This window comes from Colletes latitarsis, chromosome 10, assembly GCF_051014445.1.
Source record: "Colletes latitarsis isolate SP2378_abdomen chromosome 10, iyColLati1, whole genome shotgun sequence".
Lineage (NCBI taxonomy): Eukaryota > Metazoa > Arthropoda > Insecta > Hymenoptera > Colletidae > Colletes > Colletes latitarsis.
In genome coordinates, this window is record NC_135143.1 from 2,582,450 (window position 1) to 2,605,698 (window position 23,249).

Consider the following 23,249-nt stretch of genomic DNA (forward strand, 5'->3'; position numbering starts at 1 on the left):
ACCAGTTCTCGTTGATTATTCGATTTACCGACAGGTTCGTCGTTCAATGAAATTGAAGCGACGCTGAATTCGAGCCAAAATCGCGGACGATCACGAATGAACAATGAACGCGCCGATTAAAATCGATTCTCGTTGCTCGTTCGCTCGCGGAACGTTTTTAATCGTGCGCGTCGCTGCGATTCTGTTCCCTTTCGTTTTTTTTTCTTACGTTTTGTTTTCTTTCCAGCACGCTTGTCAGTTCCAGGGAACGAGATTGAAAAGCGGCACGGCAAGAGAGAATCGTCTAAAACCAATCGAGAAATGACATAGTGAAAGAAACATCGATCGAGCTGCCATTAGGCGAAACGACAGCTCGGTCCCTCCTAGCTTCCGTTAATCGATCGGTGACCTTATCTTGTCAAGGGTTACCGACAGTCATAAATCTTCGGTTTTTCCTGCCGTAAGTTCAAGGGAAGGTACAGTTGCGTCGGGAAGTAATAAAGTGGAAATACTTGGGAAGATTCGTTGGATAGGCGAGTGCAATTTGTCTGAATCGCTGATCAGGGGGGATACTTAATTGCACCTCGATACTTCGGGAAACGAATCCAGACCGGACAAAGAGGAACAAATACAGTTACTCGCAAAATTAAGCATACGCATGGCATAAAAATTTAATTCGTTCAACAAACATACGAAAAAATATTTTTTCACGCATTTCTTTATATGTGAAATACATGATTTTTACAATTAATTAACCATTAAAGAACTCACAGAAGATACACAGAATATTCTGTCTTCATAAAATCCAGCTTTTAAAAAGAGAATTGTTTAAAAATTATTTTTTTTGTATAGAGGGTGTTCGGCCACCTCTGCGAAAGATTTAAATGGGAGATTCTAGAGGTCAAAATAAGACGAAAATCAAGAATACCAATTTGTTGATTGGGGCTTCGTTAAAAATGTTATTAATATTTAAAATTCTGCCATACAGTTTTGTGAGTGCGAACCTCTAGGACTGACCTGCTTCAACCTATCGCGCGCATGCAGCTGTTCGCAGATTGTCATTCTGCAAGCGGAACATTAAACGTTAATAATATTGTAACGAAGCCTCAATCAACAAATTGGTATTCTTGATTTTTGTCTTATTTTCTCCCATATAATCTACCATTAACATTTCTCCCAGAAATGGTCGAACACTCTGTATATTTTACAATCTAAATATTTTAAATTATTTAATTCGTGTCTCCATTTGTTTCATTACTATATTACGTTTGATCATCTTCTCTTACCGTTTATTTGTAAAAGTTTAATGGCTCCGAAAAGAACTGAGACTGTAGATTGACGACACCTCCTACACTTGCCAACAGGGAGCTACGTTTTTGTCTTTCTCATAAGTACTCGACCGACCTCTTATTAGTATATAAATACTCCTCGACTGACCATTGAACGTCTCAGCATTTAAGGTATAAATTCATTTTCCAAGAGAAAAGACTAAAATAAATCTATGTTAATTAGCACTTTGACCTCCACAACCATATATGGGTGACAGGATTTTTCACCATGGAATTTGGAAAAATTAATTCTCAATTTGAGAGATGTTTTGAGGGGAATAAATTTGAATAGGATTATAAATTTTAGCAAGGTTATAAAAATAAGTACTGAAACAAATATTAGGTTATGTAATTTCACACAATGGTCAAAAATCAAAATTTCATCTGGCAATGAACGGTGTTAAACTGTGTAACGTTTGATGAGCTATGATGCATATAGCAATACATAGGTGAAGTTAGGAAATAATTAAAACAATTTATTGTAAACGTGTGCCATAAGTTACTCACAAAAGTATTTAAACTCTAATGAGTAAAGATCAAACATTGTTCGATTTATTTGGTCCAAAGGAAACTCAAAATTTCTATCACAATTTTGAATAATATAGCGAAATAAATCGCAAAAAATCCTAAATAAAGAAATCAGTAAAAGCAGGACTTGTAAACAGAAATAAGTCTACTTCATCTATTATATTACGAAGAAAAGTAAAATTACCAATAAACCAAAAAAGCAATTACACAAAGATCAAACCAGAATATTTGTTTTTCAATAATACCTAAAGGCAGAACAATATTCTAATATTCTCAACGCGTTTCTAAAGGTTTCAAATGACTCATAATGCGACTTGAAACAGGTTTTCATTTAATTTTTGAATTGCACGACCCGAGTCACAAATCCATAGCCCTTTTATCTCCTTAACAAAAACAAGTATATTTATTTATTTATTTTCCTGAAAATATCTCTCAACTTGAGAATTAATTTTTCGAAATTTCATAGTGAAAAATTCTGTCACCTATATATGGTTATGGAAGTCAAAGTGATAGTTAACATAGATTTATTTTATTCTTTTCTCCTGAAAAATGAATATATGCCTTAAATTCTAAGATGTTCAATGGTCAGTCGAGGAGTATTTATATACTAATAAGTGATCGATCGAGTACTTGTGAGAAAGACAAAAACGTAACCCTCTGCTGGCGGGCGCAGGAGGCGTCGCCAAACTACAGTCTCAGTTCTTTTCGAAGCCATTAAACTTTTGCAAATACCTATGGAAAGAAATAAAGGTTCGATAAACGGAATTCCACGAAACAGGGAAATTACGAAAAGATATTTGACAAATATTTACACTCCCTGACAAAAAGATAGCACACTTTAAAATTAACGTAATTTTTATTTATTTAATATTACAACCAAAGTTTTGTTTTTATACATTCTTGTTTTTATACATTCTTCAATACCTCTATAAACATACACAAATGAAATTGAATTAAATTTCACCAGTCTATACAATTTTATTTAAAAAAAAAAGAACTTTTAAGGAGATATAGTGGGACAAAATTATAGCACATTTAACTTAAAATTATGTATAACAATAAATCAACGAATGATATTTAATGCTTAATATCTTGTGGCTCCTTCTTTACATTTAATAACAGCCATCATTCTCTTTGGCAAAGATTTATACAGTTTTTTAATTGTTTTTCGCTTTAATTGCTCTCACTCATCTTGAATATATTTTTTTAATTCGGCAATATTTCCAAATTGTCTGTCATTTCCATATACAGCTCGGGCAAGATTTCCCCAACAATTTTCAATAATGTTAAGGTCGGGTGACCTTGCTGGCTAATCCAAAACACGAATTTTTTCTCGAGAAAAGTACTCTTTTACTACTTTTGAAGTGTGTACTGCTATATTATCCTGTTGAAAAATAAACTTCTCTCCAGCAATTCTGGTGGCGTACGTGTTCATTTGTTCCTTAATCATTTCCAAATACATTTAGCTATTCATTTTTCCTGTTATAAATTTGATTTCCATTTTACCATAGTACCCGATACCGCACCAAATCATCACACCATCACCTTCCATTTGCCAACGACTCAAAAACTGTTCCTATTTTCGCATATCATGAAAATAGTAACTCAGACCATCAGGTCCATCTAAATTAAACTTCTTTTCATCTGTAAATATTATTCTTCACCATTTCTTTCGCATACGAATATTCTTTTCCGCAAAGTGTAATCGATTCATCTTATGTTGCACAGTTAACCAAGACTTTTTCTTCAATTTTCTTCGTGTTATGTACTGCTCTTACAAGGGACCATCCCGAGGTGTAAATCTCCAATTTTGATGAAACTTCGCAATTACGTAGTTCTCATAAATCTATTAGACACGTATTTTTTGTAGCTGCTAATATTCACTTTAAGGGGTTGAAATCAGCCCTCAAAGTTGGGGATTCAAAACATACTTTGTTGAATATCTCAGAAACTATTAGAGATAGGGGTGTGCTTCAAATGGATGAAATTTATGCTTTTAAACGGCGAATTTGATGGTGTAAAGAGATTTGCAAAACTTTTATTTGTTTAAAGAATATGTTAAAAAATAGCACATTTTTTTATTTTTCTCGTTGGATATTAATGATTTTTTTTTCTCCATTTGTACAGAGAAACTACACAACCATGTACAAAATACGGATAAATTGGAATTTTGATTTTTTCACAATAAAGAAAAATTTTATATTTGCAATTTTTTTCGTATTTCGTATTGTACGAAGTACCAGATTGCATACAGGGAGTTTGGCCACCCCTGGGAAAAATTTTAATGGGAGATTTCAGAGGTCAAAATAAGACGAAAATCAAGAATACCAATTTGTTGATGTGACTTCGTTAAGAAGTTATTAACGTTTAAAGTTCCGCCAATACTGAATTTTTTTCTCGAAAGTGGGTAAGATTTCGGGAGTATGTCTATTCACCGAAAATGATTATAATTGACCCCTGCAACCGAAACTAATTTTTCCAGAACGATTTGAAACTTTTCAATTTCGCCGAAAAATTTAGGCAGCTACCCCCCTGACGATTTTTCTTAAAAATTCGTTTTTGATTTTTAATAATTTCGCTTGACGTCCTACAGAAAAGTTGTTTAGTACTTTTTTGTAGGTACCTATGGGCTCTACCTTAGAAAAAAGTTTCATTGAAATATATTCACTATTATAGGAGTTATGACTGCTTGAAAATTGGACCATTTTTATGGGATTTTTCTAACATTACAACAACCTTTCCAATATTTTTATAATTGTTACATATTCTACACTAAAATACGTGGCGTTTGGTTTTTTGAACATTAAAATCGTCCAATCCGTTCAGAAGTTATGGTGTTTTAAAGATTCGCATGAAATTTACGGGAAGTACTTTTGGCCTGAAATTATATTTTCGGTAAGGAATTTTTTTCTCGAAAGTGATTAGGATTTCGAGGGTATGTTTATTGACCAAAAATTATTATAATTGGTCCCTGCAATCAAAAATAATTTTTTTAGAACGATTTAAAATTTTTTAATTTTGTTGAAAAATTTCACACCTTTTCGAATTTTTTTCTCCAAACTGGGTAGGATTTCCGGGGTATATCTATTCATCAAAAATAATTATAATCAACCCTTGCAATCGGAAATAATTTTTTTAGAACGATTTGAAAACTTTTTTTTTCGCCGTGAAATTTCACCATCTACCCGAATTTTTTTCTCGAAGGAGGGTAGGATTTCGGGGATATATGTATTCATCAAAAATGATTGTAATTGACCCCCGCAAACCGAAAATAATTTTTCCAAAACGATTTGAAATTTTTTAATTTAATTGTTAATATCTTTTTAAGGAAGCCTCCATCAACAAATTGGGATTCTTGATTTTCGTCTTATTTTGACCTCTGAAATCTCCCATTAAAATTTTTCCCAGGGGTGGCCAAACTCCCTGTATGCGATCTGGTACTTCATACAACACGAAATACGAAAAAAATTGCAAATATAAAATTTTTCTTTATTGTGAAAAAATCAAAATTCCAATTTATCCGTATTTTGTACATGGTTGTGTAGTTTCTCTGTACAAATGGAGAAAAAAAAATCATTAATATCCAACGAGAAAAATAAAAAAATGTGCTATTTTTTAACATATTCTTTAAACAAATAAAAGTTTTGCAAATCTCTTTACACCATCAAATTCGCCGTTTAAAAGCATAAATTTCATCCATTTGAAGCACACCCCTATCTCTAATAGTTTCCGAGATATTCAATAAAGTATGTTTTGAATCCCCAACTTTGAGGGCTGATTTCAACCCCTTAAAGTGAATATTAGCAGCTACAAAAAAATACGTGTGTAATAGATTTATGAGAACTACGTAATTGCGAAGTTTCATCAAAATTGGAGATTTACACCTCGGAATGGTCCCTTGTCAGTATTGCACGTCGTTCCCGGGCATTTAGACATTGCGGAAGTCCAGAACTCTTCTTTTTACCATAGTTTTCTTGATTTTTCAAGAAATTCATTATTACTTTTCGACTTCTATTCATAATTTTTGCTATTTTTGTCACTGAATATTGTTCTTCTTTCAATTTTATTATAGTGTCTATTTCACACGCGTGCAATCTCTTTCCGCGACCCATTTTTAATAATATTTCGCCTTTTGTGAACAAATATACAACATGAAATAATATCACAGACTTTATTAACTATGTTCCGAGGTTGATGTTCGCAATTCGCGAGCTTCAGTGTAACTGGAAAGCGTAGATTTACCACATGTACTATCCCGTTTGCGAACAGTAATATTTACATTTTTTGTGTTAGAATCCTGTCGAAGTATATGTTGTGGACGATATTTCGTAAATTGTATACACAGACATGCTCTGAGTTACCAGTAAAAGAAAATATGTATCTTAATCAGCTCTTAACACAAAATCTGGGAAAATACATATAAGATGTGCTATCTTTTTGTCACGGAGTGTACGTCAATAGGCGAGCTTGTGTTCCGTTGGAGGTTTTATTTTTGTTAAGAACCCCAACAATATACCTAGTATAGTGGCTGCTAGTGACGTGCTACTTATGTTAATAAGTGGAAAGTTAGAAATGTTTTTTGGTTTATTATATCGGTTTATAATTTGTGTTTCTCTGTTTCAGTCTTCTTCAATCGTTTATCGTTTCAGTTCCTTCAGCTAGTTAAGAACCTCCCTAATATACAATAATCTGTTTTCTTATTGGGTAAAAGTGTATTGTTGCGAACTTGATATAGCATATATACTGCTACTTGTTGGTTATTATTGTAGAATAAAGTTTGCCACATTGATTGGTGCGCACAGGATGGATATTAACAATGTGACTAATTGCATTGCGTTGTAAAGCGCTGGTGTGTAATGCGATTGCAAATAAAGAATAGAAAAATGTACAAAGGAGCGCGAGGAAAGCGGGAGGCATTTGGGATTAATTTTGTCCGTCGGAAACGAGATTGGAAGTGTCTCGCGGACTTCGCTGATCGGATAGAAACCCTGCAACGTCGGGATTCTTTCGTCGGGTTCCTGCTCTCATCCTGGGTTCGTCCTGAACAATTTTACTATATTTTGTTCACGCCGTGTGATTTGTTTACATTTTGCGTTTCATTCGTTTCACGCGTCGATCATACGTTATCGAATATTCAGTCGTTGGAGTACTTGTAGCTAATACTTATCTTAATTAATATCTTTTCGCAACATAAGACAGGATTTACGCAAATCTGGCTTGGTTTAGTTACAGGACTTACACGTATCGGATAATTCCCATTGATTCCAAAGCATTTGATAGGCTTACTATTTCTGGAACATGATGCAGATCCGCCAGGAATAACATCGTGCCGCTTCGAAATTACGCGTTAAACTTCTAGACCCGATCGTTTTTTAACATTTGAATTTGTAATTTCTTATACGTAGAGTGGCTGCCGGGCACTTGTCCAAACTTTGCAAGCATGCTCTGTATCCTGAAAGCTTGGCAACGTTGCTGCGGAACTTTCCTGGTATTAGTTTAAAACGTATTAATTTTCCATCTTTCAATAGTGAAAAATTTTAGCGTATTATTCCCGACTTCGTCTTTGTTTTTGGAAGATCAAAAAAGCGAATACACTTTTATTTCCAAAAAAATTGAATAACATCAATGTTTTATGCTTACAAGTCATCGTGCCAAATTTCAAATTATTCCTGAGATAGAGTACTGTTGTAAAAAATTTTCATTTTTTGATAATATTAAAATAAAAGTAGAAGAAACCGTTCGTTTATTTTTATATTCTAATACAAACAAAAATGTATAATAGAAAAAAAAGAAAGATAATTTTCTCTTAAAATTATATTTTAGGCTGTGAAAAAATATACATTCAACATTAATTTGTAAGGATATCAGGGATGGTTACAGCGTGTAGTCGGACTCAATTTGACAAAAAAAAACAACAAAAAAACGTAAGCGTAAAAAACCATAATTGACCAAAATTGAACCATAATTTAACTACTCTCGACCAGATTTCTATGCAGAGTCTCTCTGCTCTCGAAGTCGAACCCTCTCGATTCCTATTTACATATCATAAACAAATGAGGTCACGGATACAGAAGACCCTCCAACACCTTTCAGCCTAAACCTGAATACTTCCATCATCGACACCAACGATAACGTTCCTACGATTTAAATATACATATATACACTTCTTACAAATTTTAATTACTTTTCATTTAATTTTTAGTGAATTTTCCTTTATTTTTGATTACTTGCAATATAATAGTCAGAAACACAATCAGTTAAATTACTTAAAATTTAGAAATTTATTCGCCTTTTAAGTTTAATAATATTGTCAATTAATTAATTTTTCTGATCTTGTTTTACATCTATAAAAAGTAACAAATAATTGACGATACAATCACAAACCTAATTATAGAATTATTTTTTGAATGAAAAAAAGCTTAACCGAATATGTTTAATGGAACAAACAGTACGGAAAAATTGCAATACAGAGTCTTTATTTATTAAAATTCTGTTCGGTTGCTCCTCACGAATAACGAGGCAACTTCCAGCAAGAAAGCTTGTTCGTGTGCTTGTGTGAAAGAGCTTTTACTCTCGATACCGACTCTCAAGAGTTAAACTCTCAAATGGACGCAAGATAATAATTTTGTTTCAATCTGAAAAACATTACTGTGCTAAGTAAACATCTGGGATCAACCAACCGAATATACTTCCGAGCAAAATGTAATTTTGTACAAGAAACAATGCTCCTTAGGTGATTAATGGTACTCTTTGCAATTTACGAAATAACTCTGAAATTAATCAAAATTATTATAACAATTCCTTGAAGAGAAATGCTTTGTTTACCTTGTTTCCGAACTACAGAGAAAGATAATCGCAATTTTCAATGCGACTTATTCCTTTTCCAGTGATGCTTTGACAAATGCTAAAACTCATTTTCTTCTCAAAACTTGCGTAAAATATGCCAGAAATTCGAGAATAAAATAAAATACAACAATGAAACATAATGCAGAAATACCATCACACTCTTGAGAACCATGATATATATTGTTTTAATAGTTATATATATTTATTATCTTTTCTTATGTAAGTACATATATGTATTTTTTATTTTTTTATAACGAATGACGATTAAATAAATTAATACGTTTTTCTTCGATTGCAAGGACACTAGAAGCTTCATTATTTTTAAAGATTCTTCATTTTATAATTTTTTCTCAAACATTAACACCCTTAGACAAATTGTGTTCGACCATTTTAGTGAACGAATAATATACCTTCTTAAACAATGTATGTAATTCGTTCGTTACGAATATGAAAAGAAATTTTTAAATCAACGACCTAGAATAGAAAGACTAATTAAAACATTAATGTATATTTCCATTCAAATATTGCATTGGTATTAACGCTGGGCGTTCCTTTCATTCTATATCCACGTTTTTGTTAAAATTATTCAATAATGTATTTTTCAAAGCACGTTTACACAATACTTTTGGTTTATTTTTAACCACAAAACACGCTGAAAAAGTTTATACATAAACCTGCTGGACACATGGCATACGTGCTCGGTTCACTTTTAATCTACGGGTCATTCCACGCCAAATACATCACTTTCTGTGGTCGGTGTTAGGAATTTTGCTAAAATTGAAATATGACGTAGTCCGCGTAAAATTAGGGGGGCTTTAACTCATCATTTTGCTGGTTCGAAATTTGTTTAAAAAATACATGACGTTGAATTTTGCGTAAATAAATCTAGCGTGTATCGTTAAATTAAGCGACGCGTCAAGATCGTGCAAGAAGATGGCTACCACGCGAACGATGAATATTTTTATGGTTCGAAATTTGTTTAAAAAATGCAGGACGTTGAATTTTGCTATTTTTACTTCAACCCTACACATTTTTACCTTTTGCTTCAGGTAAAAACGGACCATGCAAACGAATTTTAAGAAAGACTTTTCGCAAATAAACTGAACGCATATTGTTAAATCAAGCGACTCGTTAAAATCATGGAAGAAAATAGCCACCACACGAACGACGAATATTTGTATGATTTGAAATTTGTTTAAAAAATACAGGACGTTGAATTTTACTATTTCTACCGCTTCATACGAAAACGAACCATTCACACGAATTTTTGAAAAGACTTTTTATAAATAAATCTAGCACATATTGTTAAATTAAGCAACGCGTCAAAATCGTGCAAGAAGATGACCACCGCGCGAATGACGAATATTTTTCTCGAACTCGCTTAAACTGAAATACGCGAAGGCTTACGAGATGACCAGATACATTGAATTTCAATTAATTCCGGATTCAATTACATTTCGAATCGCCGCAAATTAAGCCGCCGCGCCCGTATGACCGAATCGTTCAGCGACCATTGTATTTAAGATTCGCCTCAGTCGGATCGAGGTCCGAGAAAATCAGTTTAGTTTCACCAATTGCCGGACAAAGCTTACGTCGGACCTAGTATAGTTTACAAATCTGAATTAAGCCCTTGGATGGCAGACATTCGATTCATACTTGACTCGGCTCTCTACAGATTATATCTCGTTAGGATTGTGAATCTGAACTATGTGGGTTAGCATCTCGAAGGCAGATGAGCCACAATTATGTTCGCTTCATGTACCTATAATTAGAACTCCAGACGCGATGCTGTCGTTCCGATGAATGTGGAATGTCTGCTCATTAACTATCTCCGAAATTTAACGAAACTATTATCCGTTTTGGATTATTATTTATCCGAGTGTACTTGTGTTCGTTTCCGTCTCCATAATTATTAGATAACGATGATGTATCGAAAACGGTCGATTGGATACTATGAATTATTTTGAGACACAGGTGTTCCAGCAATTTTAGTTCTTTTAGGTTTTTCAATTCGGATGGATAGCTGCTGAGAAGAAAATGTACAGTCGATATTTGGAAACTATCTTTAATCGAAAGTATCCAATTTAACACTAGAGTGATGGATATTTATCGCATGTATTTCTTTGTTACATTAAAATACGGTTCTTCTTTTATTTCTTTGCACTAGATTCAAGTTTCATTTATGATAACACAAATTGAATTTAGGAAATATACGAACAAAATTTAAGTTATACGTATTTATACATTTTTTGTGCGGAAAAGAATATTTTTTTATTTTTAGAAATCACAAATTGCAATTGGTATTGCTAGATGTTCGCATTAATAAAGACTCTTAGAGTGCAAGGGGTTAATTAGGATATACAGGGCGTTCGACCACCCCTGGGAAAAATTTTAATGGAAGATTCTAGAGATAAAAATAAGACGAAAATCAAGAAAATCAATTTCTTGACAGAGGCTTCGTTAAACAGTTATTAAAAAATTAAATTAAAAAATTTCAAATCATTCTGAAAAAATTATTTTTGGTTGCGAGGGTCAATTACAATCATTTTTGGTGAATAGATATATCCCTGAAATCTTACGCACTTTCGAGAAAAAAATTCGAGTAGTTGCTGTTTTTCGGCGGAATGAACAAATTTCAAATCGCTCTAAAGAAATTATTTTCAGTTGGGAGGCGCAGGTACAATCATTTTTTATGAATAGACATATCCCAGAATTCGTACGCACTTTTAAGAAAAAAATTCATTAACAAAAATATAATTTTTGGCCAGAAATCGTTCTCCGAAATTTCATGTAAATGTTTAAAACATCATAACTTCTGAACGGATTGGACGATTTTAATATTTCAAAATACAAACGACGCGTATTTTAATCAAGAATATGAAGAAATTCCAAAAATATTCGAAAAGTTGATCCTTGAACCCGCAAAATGAGAAAACCCCCATAAAAATGGTCCAATTTTCAAACAGCCATAACTCCTACAATAGTGAATATACAGGGTGTTCGGCCACACCTGGGAAAAATTTTAATGGAGGATTTTAGAGGCCAAAATAAGACGAAAATCAAGAATACCAATTTGTTGATGAAGGCTTTGTTAAACAGTTATCAACGTTTAAAGTTCCGACCATACTGAATTTTTTTCTCGAAAATGCGCAAGATTTCGGCGGTATGTCTATTCACCAAAAAGGATTATAATTGTCCCCTGCAATCGCAAATAATTTTTTTAGAACGATTTAAAATTTTTTTTTTCGTCGAAAAATTTAAGCACCTATACCCCCCCTGTCGATTTTTCTTAAAAATTCCTTTTTCATTTTTAGTAATTTTGTTTGACGCTCTACAGAAAAGTTGTCTAATACTTTTCTGTAGGTACCCATGAGCTCTACTTCAGAAAAAAGTTTCATTGAAATATATTGACAATTGTAGGAGTTATGGCTGTTCGAAAATTGGACCATTTTATGGGGGTTTTCTCATTTTGCGGGCTCAAAGACCAACTTTTCGAATATTTTTGCGATTTGTACATATTCTCCACCAAAATACGCGTAGTTTGCTTTATTAAACATTAAAATCGTCCAATCCGTTCAGAAGTTATGACGTTTTAAAGATTCGCATGAAAATTCGGGCAGACATTTCTGGCCAGAAATTATTTTTTCGGTAAAGAATTTTTTTCTCGAAATTGAGTAGGATTTCGGTGGTATGTCTATTGACCAAAAATGCTTGCAATTGCCCCTGCAACTAAAAATAATTTTTCCAAGACGATTCGAAAGTCTTTTTTTCACCCAAAAACTTTCAGCACTTACTCGAATTTTTTTCTCGAAAGTGGGTAGAATTTCGAAAGTATGTATATTTACCAAAAATGATTGTAATTAACCCCCGCAACCGAAAATAATTTTTCCAGGACGATTTGAAATTTTTGAATTTAATTTTTAATAACTTTTTAACGAAGCCTTCATCAACAAATTGGTATTCTTGATTTTCGTCTTATTTTGGCCTCTAGAATCTTACATTAAAATTTTTCCCAGTGGTGACCGAACACCCTGTGTGTATATATACAGGGTGGGGCAGTAACTATTAGCACCTCAGATATCTTGGAAACTATAAGTTTCACAGAAATATTTGCTAAAGTAAATTGCACAGTACGAAGGGCGCTATTGGGTGGCGATAATAGGTTTTTTGCATGTGGAGGTACTTCGGACATTTGAAGGTCACATCCATTTTTTTAAATGGATCGGTATGTTTTTGCTTCCGTATCACGATAGAGGATCTTAAAACGAGTTCAACGACCTATTACACAAGGTCATTGAAGGTCATAGAAAGTAGAGAAAGGCGATAATACTTATGGTTTTGGTAGTAAATGAAACATGTTTATAGTAGGTGTTCGAAATAATGACCATCACTGTCAATGCACCGTTGGATTCTTTTTACGATTGATTGACTTGCAAGTCTTACAGCGTCAGAACTTATTGATGCACAGGCTGCAATAATTCGCTGTTGCATATCGTGAGATGTAATTGGTACTTCTTTGTACACTTTCTCTTTCAGTGTTCCCCACAGAAAGAAATCTAAAGATGTTATGTCTGGTGAACGAGCTGGCCACGATATTGGATTCGAAATTTTTCATCGAGTTCCCTTCGCGCAATCGATGAATAATGTGCTGGGCATCCATCATGTTGATACCACATGGTTTGTCGTGTAAATAAAGGTAACTCTTCTAGCAAAAGACCCAATGTATCCTTAATAAAATTAGCATAGACGTTGCCATTGAAATTTCCATTGATAAAATAAGGTCCAATAATTTGATCACCTATGATACCGCGCCATACATTCACAGACCATTGTTTTTGATGTTCAACCTGTCGCAGCCAATGTGGATTTTCCGCTGCCCATAAATGCATGTTATGCAAATTAACATTCCCGTGATTTGTGAATGTTGCTTCATCAGTAAATAAGACGGTATTAAAAAAAAGCTCATTGTTTTGAATCTGACGTATAGTCCATCGACAAAACTCAACGCGATTCATGAAGTCGTTCCCATGCAATTCTTGGTGAAGACTAACGTGATACGGATGAAATTTGTGACGGTGCAAAATGCGAAGTACGCTTCTCCTACTAATTCCAGATACGCGTTGAATTTGTCGCAAAATAATATGAGAATTTCTAGACACACTTGCAAGCACACCGATCTACATTTATTTGTTAGTTACTCGTTTCTGGTGTTCACTTTTACGAATACTTAAACTACCGGTTTGCCTAAGTTTATCATACACATTTTTAAATGTTTGACGCGAAGGCTGAGACCGATGTGGATATCGTTCAGCATACAAGTTTTTCGCCCTTACAGAATTTTGTTGGCATTCGCCATAAATAAGAAGCATATCAACCTGCTCTTCAAACGGATACATCGTGCCGGATTGACCGATTTATCGATACTAATCTTATGATGTTTATCTTACTCTGCAAACTATTAAAGTGTCCTTCAAGCAGTGTTTATTCTCAGTGAAGTAAACGGTAAGCATTACGCAGTTCTCTACTGTTGACAATACGTATGTTTCATTTACTACCAAAACCATAAGTATTATCGCCTTTCTCTACTTTCTATGACCTTCAATGACCTTGTGTAATAGGTCGTTGAACTCGTTTTAAGATCATCTATCGTGATACGGAAGCAAAAACATACCGATCCATTTAAAAAAATGGATGTGACCTTCAAATGTCCGAAGTACCTCCACCTGCAAAAAAACTATTATCGCCACCCAATAGCGCCCTTCGTACTGTGCAATTTACTTTAGCAAACATTTCTGTGAAACTTATAGTTTCCAAGATATCTGAGGTGCTAATAGTTTCTGCCCCACCCTGTATATACCGACCATTTAATGTTCGGAGTGTTCCCTTATTAAGATCAATCAAATTCAACATAAATTGCTCTATCAAATAATATTTATGAGTTTTTTAGATATAGAATTTGAAACTCGTCAACTTGACGCGTTAACCTAATGTTGAACGCAAAAACTGTTACGTGATGACATAATTAATTCATATGGATGGACGGATAAAATAGCGTTTATAAACTATAATTAATTGGTACATAGGTTTGGAATTACGGCGGATTAGAGTTAAATACATCTTTCGAAGAGGAGACGTAACGTTAATTATGTCTATACGTTACATACGTTTTCTTTGGAACACTCGGCGAGTGTGATTGTCGCAAAATATCCTAGGGATGATTTAGACTTGTGCAGGCAATAAAAAGGAGAGAATCGTATACGGAAATGGGAGGGAATAAAACGTTTAAAAGCGTCTGCTGCATCGATCTCTCCCAGTTAAATTTCGTGCGAAATTAGTCTCGGGGCGCAACGGTGGCTTATTGCCAAGTCAACGGCAGCAGTTATGGAGGACAAGAAATCTGGTACCGAGTGTTCGAAAGCCTTTGAGGAATCAGGGCCTCTGTACGTGTACTTAAACGGAAAGCTGGGGAGACAAAAGGGCGTCCTGATGGACAGTAATTACGCGCCGGAGTGCAAAGCTATTTGCGTTACATTGATCCAATAAAGGAAGTACGTTCTCATCCTGGTACACGGAGGATAATGTCTCGACTTCTTTCGAGCTGCATCCCACTGAATTAAATCTACACTTCTGGTATTGTGCCCTTTCTGACATGCAATATAGAGAGCCAATAAATTAGCACAATGATGAAATACGTTGAAAGATGCTTTTCAACGTGAAATGAGGATTTAGTGGTATTTTCGAAGAATTATTCGACGTTTTCATTAATTACAACAGCGTTTCTCAAACAGAAAATCTGTTGAAAAAAGATTGAGATTCAATTTATCCACAGAATTTCATAAAAATTATTTTAAGCATGCCAAAATATTTATATAACATTATTAAAAGAAGGGTTACGCTACAGAAAATTGAAATTATGCTGTTTTGGAAATTATGTACACAGAAGAAGTATTTTTATATCATCAGGTGCCCGAATATTTATGTGGCAGTTTTGTGTTTGTAAATTGTTGTGCAACCGGAAGGAGGGTAATTTTACGTGAAAGAGTAAGTTACAAAAATAGAAATAAATTGTTTCGTATAATGCTTCGTTCTCGAGATAATTAAATTTATAATTTTGTCGGATTATTCATACGATTTACTACTGTACGTCTAACGAGTCTGACCATTATTTGTCATTTCTATTTATTTTCGAGAATTTTTACAATTTCTTAATGACAGTATGTATAGTACATTCTTTTTATTAATATAATTATCCATTAAATAATCATTATACCATGAGAATATGTAATAAATAAAATTTAACGTCTGACCATTATTCGCTATTTCTACTTATTTTCGAGAGTTTCTTCGAATTCTCAAAGTCAATATTCTTGGAATAAATTCATGACCAGCTTCGGTAAACTAATTATCCACTAAATAATCTTTATACCATAAAAATATATAATAAATAAAATTTAAGTATATACGAATAGCACTATTTGAATTAAATTTCTTTGATAACTATTTTCAATGTTCATAAAAGTAGATACCAATTAAATGTTGTCGGTAGTTGTATTTTTACAATTTAAAACATTATAAGAAACAACGTATAAGGTGTCGTATAAGTTTGTGCGGTACGCTGGTGGATTCGCGCGAGATCATCAAAGAGTTTAGAGGTCTTGGAGGAAATACCATGGTAGTTTTCGGTCACTGAAGAGTGACTGTAAAATGAAAAAAAGAAAAATTGGAAAGTTGGGTATCTTGTATGCTGAACGAAAAAAATCAGAGGAGCTGGGCGTCGTGTTGTGTCCTTTCCGAGTACGTCCTCGACCGAAGGCGGAGATGTTCGTCAAAGGGATGTTAAAGCCGTACGAGTCAAAGAGTGGTTCGTCGCGTTACCATGAAATCGTGGAGACGGGCGGAAAAAGAAGTCGTCGCCGGGGACAGAAACGTAGAAGAGAGGAACTGAAAAGTTCTGCGGCAATACCTGCAGGAAAGTGCCCGCGAAAAGGACGCGGCACCGAGAAAAACGATTGCCAAGAGAGGCGTATATGGTAATGCGAAATAGCCGGGCATTATCTCGCCGTAAATCACCTAAAAAGAGGTTTGAAATCTGGAAGCACAGCCTTCCGCCTCGATTATAAATGTCTTTCTTCTGGTTGTTCCGTTCACCAAACCGTCCCGAAACGCTTCCCGTAAAAATTACGGGATACCAACATTTTTGCACCGTTTTGCATTAACATAAACAACCGTGCGCCTTGGGACGATCTGAATTCTTTCGGTGCACGCAATACTTTTGAGTATCGCCATTCGTTACAACAGCGTCTGAATTATATTTCTATTAACCATCGTAAATTACTATTTTCGAACAAGAGTCGAATCTCGCCTATAGTGACTCTTATTGATATTAATAATTGCAGTATGTTTTACCTTACACATCCTAATTAGAATGTGGTTAATTTTTTGTTGTATGTTAGATTAAAACGAGTATTCTACTTAATAGAAATGCAAATTTTGTTTCCTTAAAATATTCAATTTATAGTGTACCTACAGTGACTCTTTTTAATATTAATAATTGCAGTATTTTTTTCCTTACACATCCTATTATAATTTAATTAATTTTCCATTCATGACAAATTAAAACGAGTATTCTACTTAATAGATATGTAAATTTAATTTCCTTAAAATATTCGATTTGTAGTGCACCTACATATAGTGACTTTTATTGATGCAATTAATAATTGCAGTATTTTTTGCCTTACGCATCCGATTAGAATCTGGTTAATTGTTCGTTGTATGTTAGATTAAAACGAGTATTCTACTTAATAGAAATGTAAATTTAATTTCCTTAAAATATTCGATTTAGTGCTCCTACATACAGTGACTTTTATTGATATTAATAATTGCAATATTTTTTTTCTTACACACCCGATCATAATGTAATTAATTTTTCATTTCATGCTACATTAAAACCAGTATTCTACTTAATAAAACTACAAGTTTTATTTGCGTGGAATATTCGATTTATAATATAGCAAGCAATTTATTTTACACTACAAAAATACACTTTCTGGATACAATTTTTTAGATTTCTAAAAGACTATGTGAATTGTGCGGAAGAATTCGTTAACAAATGACCACAATTTTTCTTGTCAGTCGCTGAAATGTAAATAAATAGTAAAATAACAGGTGTTTTGGATTATATGTTTAATCAATGTTGCATGACTGAGACACATAACACTTATCAAGCATTCTTTTATCATTCTTCATGAATATTTCTGTGGTAAGTTAACGAGCCAGGTACGGAATTTTAATTACTAGTCACCCATTCAACTCTGTTGTTAACCCCAGTGTTATTAGCAGAATCTGATGCCACTAATAATTCATATTCTATTAATGCAACGTCGCACAAAGGTATAGATAAATTTCTGTTTACGAACGCTACGCGACTAATGAAACGATTACACACACTTATTGAACTCTGTACCCATCACACAATGTTCGCGCAATAATTAATTAAAATAAACTATTTATTTAATTAAGATAAAATAGGTGCTTAGCATTACCAGAAATTTGCAGTCCTCGATGGAACGTTGAACTCGGATTAAAAATTGTTTCATCGTTCGATCGCAGACTTACAATTGTAGCCTTTTCTTTGTTTGGTTTTAGTATCGAATTAAAAAATATGCCTACCTTTCTACGGCCAAAATTTTGTCGATAAATATTAATCCAGCATAAATTACACTCATACATAATTTTCTTCGCGCTGTAACTGTATATCACCCGCGAAAATAAATATAAACTGTTGAAAAGAGAATCACTTTGATAAGTTGAAATTATTACTAATCAATTTTCCACTTGACAATCTATTGATAATCGATGCATACGCTCTGGGGGAATTGGAAATAAATCAATGATGAAAATTAATGAAGAATTCTGCATCGAACTATACTATTCCAGGGTTAATTATTAAATGACTTTATTACGTACGTGTAAAAATATATGAATAGAATTTTGCTTTTCGATGTATCCTTCAAAATCATTTCATTTCCTCTCCAATTAAAGAGAGCACATATAAATGGAAATGTATTTAATGAAGTTTAAGTACATTTGAGAATATTTTATATCTGTACATATATTTAGGTTTAGTTATTATTATTATCATTACCTACGTTTTTATTACTTCTGTGTGTTAAAATGTCGTTTATTATGTTATCTGTTAAATTATATCTTAAAAGTGACAATACGTATTTCTAAATTATTTCATTTCTTTTATTATTAAAGACAGTTTATATATATACAAAATTTATTTATAATATATTTAACAATATTTAAGTACATTTTACATCTATATGTATGTTTATTTGTGTATTGTTTATATGTGTATTACTTCTGAGTATTAAAATGTCATTTATTATATTATCTGTTAAATTATACCTTGGAGGTGATACAGTTTATTTTAAAGACGAAAATAGTCTTTCAACACTGACCTACATTGGCGGTATTCCCAAAGTTATTTAAGTCAAGGCGTGTAATTCTGGTAAATTGTTTATTTTTACTTGCTCATCCTATATAATAACGATAAGAAAACAATTTTTGTCTTTACCTGTGCTTAAAAAACAATTTTGAAAATTGTAATGTGAAATAAAACAACCGAGAAAAATTACTGGTAAATATAGATAAATATACCCGTATATTCAGATAGTGATATGACATCATATTATGTCGTTATTTATTTACAAACGAATGCAATTATGTACGAAACTGTAATGAAATTTATATCAGTATATTTTATTTCAACCCTGGGAAAAATTTCAATGGGGGATTCTAGAGGCCAAAATAAGACGAAAATCAAGAATATCAATTTGTTGAGGGAGGCTTCGTTAAAAAGTTATTAACGTTAAAAGTTCCGCCGGTACTGAATTTTTTCTCGAAAACGCGCAAGATTTCGGGGGTATGTCTATTCACTAAAAATGATTGTAATTCACCTCCGCAACCGAAAATAATTTTTCCAGAACGATTTGAAATTTTTGAATTTAATTGTTAATAATTTTTTAACGAAGCCTCCATCAACAAATTGGTATTCTTGATTTTCGTCTTATTTTGGCCTCTGGAATCCCTCATTAAAATTTTTCCCAGGGGTGGCCGAACACCCTGTATTTACACAGGATGTTCCACATTTTCCCGTACATACTTCAGCAGTGTGTTTTACATGTAAAACTAAGCCTAAAATATTATATAACAAAAAATCCATAAATGCTTTTTGAAGAAATTATAACAAAAATATGAACTGTGAAACTCGGTTGAGAATCAGGACATTAAAATAAGAACAAAAATTTATAATAAACTAAAATCAATCTTTTGCAAGCATTCGATATCGTGAGTTTCTTTGCAATTTACTAAACATAAACTTAAACAATAGTTCAAAATTTTATAACAAAAAGTTTTCATCGAAGAAAGAATACTTCAGCATCCAAAATAAATGATAGAAACTAAACTCTGATAAAGAAATGTTTAAGTTATCCACATAATTCTACGTTAAAAATATTTTTTTGTGCTTCAACTAGCAGTTGCTTTCTTTAAACAAAATTTTACTAAATTTATTTGTTTAGTAAAAAGAAAAACATTACATTTCATATTTTCGTCATAACTTCTTAACAAAGCATTTATGAATTTTTTATTATATAATATTTTAGTCTTATTTTTACTTGTAGAACACACTGCTGAACACCCTGTACATTTATATCATTTTTGTCAAGACCGTCAACGTATAATAAACGGATCAGTCTGAGAGTTAAAAAGAATATTGCAAAATTTTAATATGAAATAAAAAAAAATCACCAATAATAATTACCAACAAATATAAATAAATATACCAATATTTTCAAATATTGTTTCAATTTTTCCTGGTTTTTCTAGATCGAAACGTCGATTGTCAGAACGAACTTGTCTCCCTGTTAGTTCGAACAATCAACGTTGCACTGTGCTAATAATAATTTAAAGTGCATAATATTCGGTATCGCTTACCCGGCAAAGAACATGAGCAGGAACCAGGAACAGGGGACAGCAACCACCAATATGGCGTCCTCCATGTGTCTGTTGCCAGCAAGACGGCACGGAATGCACGCGAGAATGAGCAGGTTACTGATCAAGAATATGAGCTTGGCAGGCTCGTGGCTCTGAAAGGTAAATGTGTAGGTGAAACGTCAAAGGCAGCAACGTATTCTTGCACGTTTTACGACCGCCCGCATAGGAATCGATACAACGCTATGGAATTTCGGGCACACGTGGAAACGCGTTGCGTCGCCTGGCGCGAACGACTAATTCGATCGAATCGTCGCAATCTTCCAACGGCGGAATCGTTTTTAATTGCTCTGATTTCGCGTCACGTATATACGATCCGAACGCAATCGCGCTTAATAACGCCGTGATATACGTAAATTACCAGTGTCCTAATTACTGTGTGTCGTACACCCGATGTCTGCGCTGTTCCTATAATATAATTACGTATTATGTATTCTCTCTCCCTTACCAGACTCTTGTTCCAAACCTGTACCATGATTTACGAGAAATTTGTTGCTTACCGGCAAATTAATTCACGAATAATAAAATCGTTAAAGACAAACACGACACGGAGGAACGAGGAGAAACCGGTTTCTTGCGTTTGGTTTGTGTCTGTGGAAATACGTTTTGTCGTTTCCCCCTTTTCTGCAAACACCACACACCTTCAAATAGGAAGATTTTCCTGCTCTAGAATACAGTTTACTTTACAATTATACGCACTCGTATTCGTGTAATATAATTGTGAATTACTATAATTGGAAACTTGTTTTTTTTTTTACTTATACATACAATGCATTTTTCAATACTCACTTCTATTCTTATTGTTTGTTTTCTGAGAGGAATATATAGTCTATCTTGCCTATCACGATTTATATTTTTTCGTAATAAACCTGACAAAATTTGGTATCAAATTCTTGTTAGCTTCCGATGTAAATAGGAAATACATAGTAAAAATGAAAAAAGGGAATCTTCAGTTTACACTGACTTAAAACAGTCTAACAACGAGTATTAAAGACTGTTAAACTTTACACACATGTTTCTCCATAATTGAGCCACTTGAAGTGGCAAGGCCTCCCTTTTAAAATGGATTTTAGTCGATCTGACTTTTCGTTTTGGTGATATCGTAATTTAAATGAAGGGGTAGTTTTTAAAATTCAACTATTTCTATCTCCGTCTAATGCGTCGGACCTCTCTCACTCTCTCTCGCCCACGTACGTCGTGACAATCACGACCAAGTGACGTAGTATTTCCTAGAATTTACTATTTCCTGTTTACTATTTACACGTGAGGTCAATGACTTCGCATCGATGTCAACAATGAAAAGTAAACAAACACTTCGAACTCTTATATCTCCGGAATCAGCTACCCTATCGACTTGAAACAAAAATCGTTATATCTCCAAAACAAATTACGCTATCGACTTGAATGGACACTCATTTTAAAGAGCATTTTATCCTCTATCCAATGAATATAACAACTATTATAATTTAGGCTGTCTTCTATATTTATTTTTAAATTTTCAGCAAAGAAATTTCAGCAATTCCTATTCATTATACGACTGGTTTACGATAAAACTGGATTATAAATTGTTTATTTAATTAAAAATGAATTTAAATTTTTATACAGGATGTTTGCGTAAATACTAACCAGTATTTTTTCGTAAACAATTGTTTTCTGTTGAACTAACTGCGATATCGACTTGAAACAAACTTAGTTTTCAAGGGCGGTTTATCTTCTGTCCGACGAAAATTAAAAAATTTCGACGTAGTTTGTACATTTTCTGTATGATGTTCAACTATTCAACTATTCAGTATAACTATTACATTTCGAGTAAAATTATTGAATACATTTATATAGCTTTAAAATGTATAAAAGAGAAAGATATCTTACGAATAATCTTTAAAACACAACTTTCTATAGATACATATAATGCAAAAATTAGAAATATGTTGCCTCTTAAAAGAGGAAAAGAAAGGCTGGTCATTATTAAAAATTCTATTTTTAATTTCAAGGTTGTTGGAATTAAATGTTGAAATCAGTGCAAAATGTTAGTCATTGACATTTCTCATCTACAAGTTTTCTATCTATGTTTTTGCCATCCATATTTTCGACTATAGATACACACATACTAATAAGAAATATTTTTGGTATTTTTTTATTTCTACTGCGATTATTTTGACTATGAATATTTTATGGATAATAGAAATTGTAGTTATTACTGAAATATTAGTATAACTGAAAGTATTCTAATTTCTTGGTAATCCTAAATGTACATTTTGTAAACTAAATAGCAATTCCTTGGTCCAAGATGTTTTCTTCCCTATCTAGTAGCTAATGAATAAAAGTACAAAAGAAGGTATTCTCACGAGAAACTGTACAATGGCCAAAGTCAATTCTAATTAATGGATGACTTTGATTACAGTGTCCGTTATGCGTCTTATTTTTGGATCCCCGGTGGGTTTTAAAACAGATTCACGTCTTCGTATTGTACTTCATAACTTTATTAGATTGCTTTGTTTCTAGCAAATG

General features: G+C 33.1%; 1 protein-coding gene across 1 annotated transcript in view; it reads right to left on the reverse strand.

Moving 5' to 3' along the window:
- Iav (transient receptor potential cation channel subfamily V iav) overlaps positions 1 to 23,249 on the reverse strand; it is a 98,405-nt gene that overhangs the window by 32,934 nt on the left and 42,222 nt on the right. Inside the window, exon 5 of the mRNA XM_076773745.1 lies at positions 20,685 to 20,836. Within this exon, the coding sequence (XP_076629860.1) occupies positions 20,685 to 20,836 (152 nt within the window). The remainder of the gene's footprint in view (positions 1 to 20,684; positions 20,837 to 23,249) is intronic.